Source organism: Cystoisospora suis (genome assembly GCF_002600585.1).
Source record: "Cystoisospora suis strain Wien I chromosome Unknown contig_4492, whole genome shotgun sequence".
NCBI lineage: Eukaryota > Apicomplexa > Conoidasida > Eucoccidiorida > Sarcocystidae > Cystoisospora > Cystoisospora suis.
In genome coordinates, this window is record NW_027157284.1 from 12,893 (window position 1) to 13,189 (window position 297).

Genomic DNA, 297 nt, shown 5'->3' on the forward strand with positions numbered 1-297 from the left:
GTAGATAGATAGATAGGTGTGTGGAGTGGATGTGTTGACCTGTTGATTCATTTTAGCTCTTGGGGCGACACCGTCAGCAGCGAGGACGAGGAGTTTCTTGGGATTGATCGTGGAGATGATCGAATCGAGCGCCGCAAAGACGCTCACCCACATGGCCTCCTCTTCATCATGCAAACATCCACCTACACACATCCCGATGAAGGATACAAAGCAACCGACATGCATGCACATGTGTATATCCAACATAGATCTATCTCTACATCTCTATAGAGTGAGAGACAGTCGAGAGGAGGAGGA

At 48.5% G+C, this 297-nt stretch overlaps 1 protein-coding gene across 1 annotated transcript in view; it reads right to left on the reverse strand.

Moving 5' to 3' along the window:
* Nucleotides 1-297, reverse strand: part of CSUI_008146 (xrn 5 -3 exonuclease n-terminus protein) — a gene marked incomplete at its 3' end in the record, with an annotated part of 18,004 nt that overhangs the window by 12,675 nt on the left and 5,032 nt on the right. The window contains exon 2 of the mRNA XM_068068284.1: nucleotides 40-182. Within this exon, the coding sequence (XP_067919737.1) occupies nucleotides 40-182 (143 nt within the window). The remainder of the gene's footprint in view (nucleotides 1-39; nucleotides 183-297) is intronic.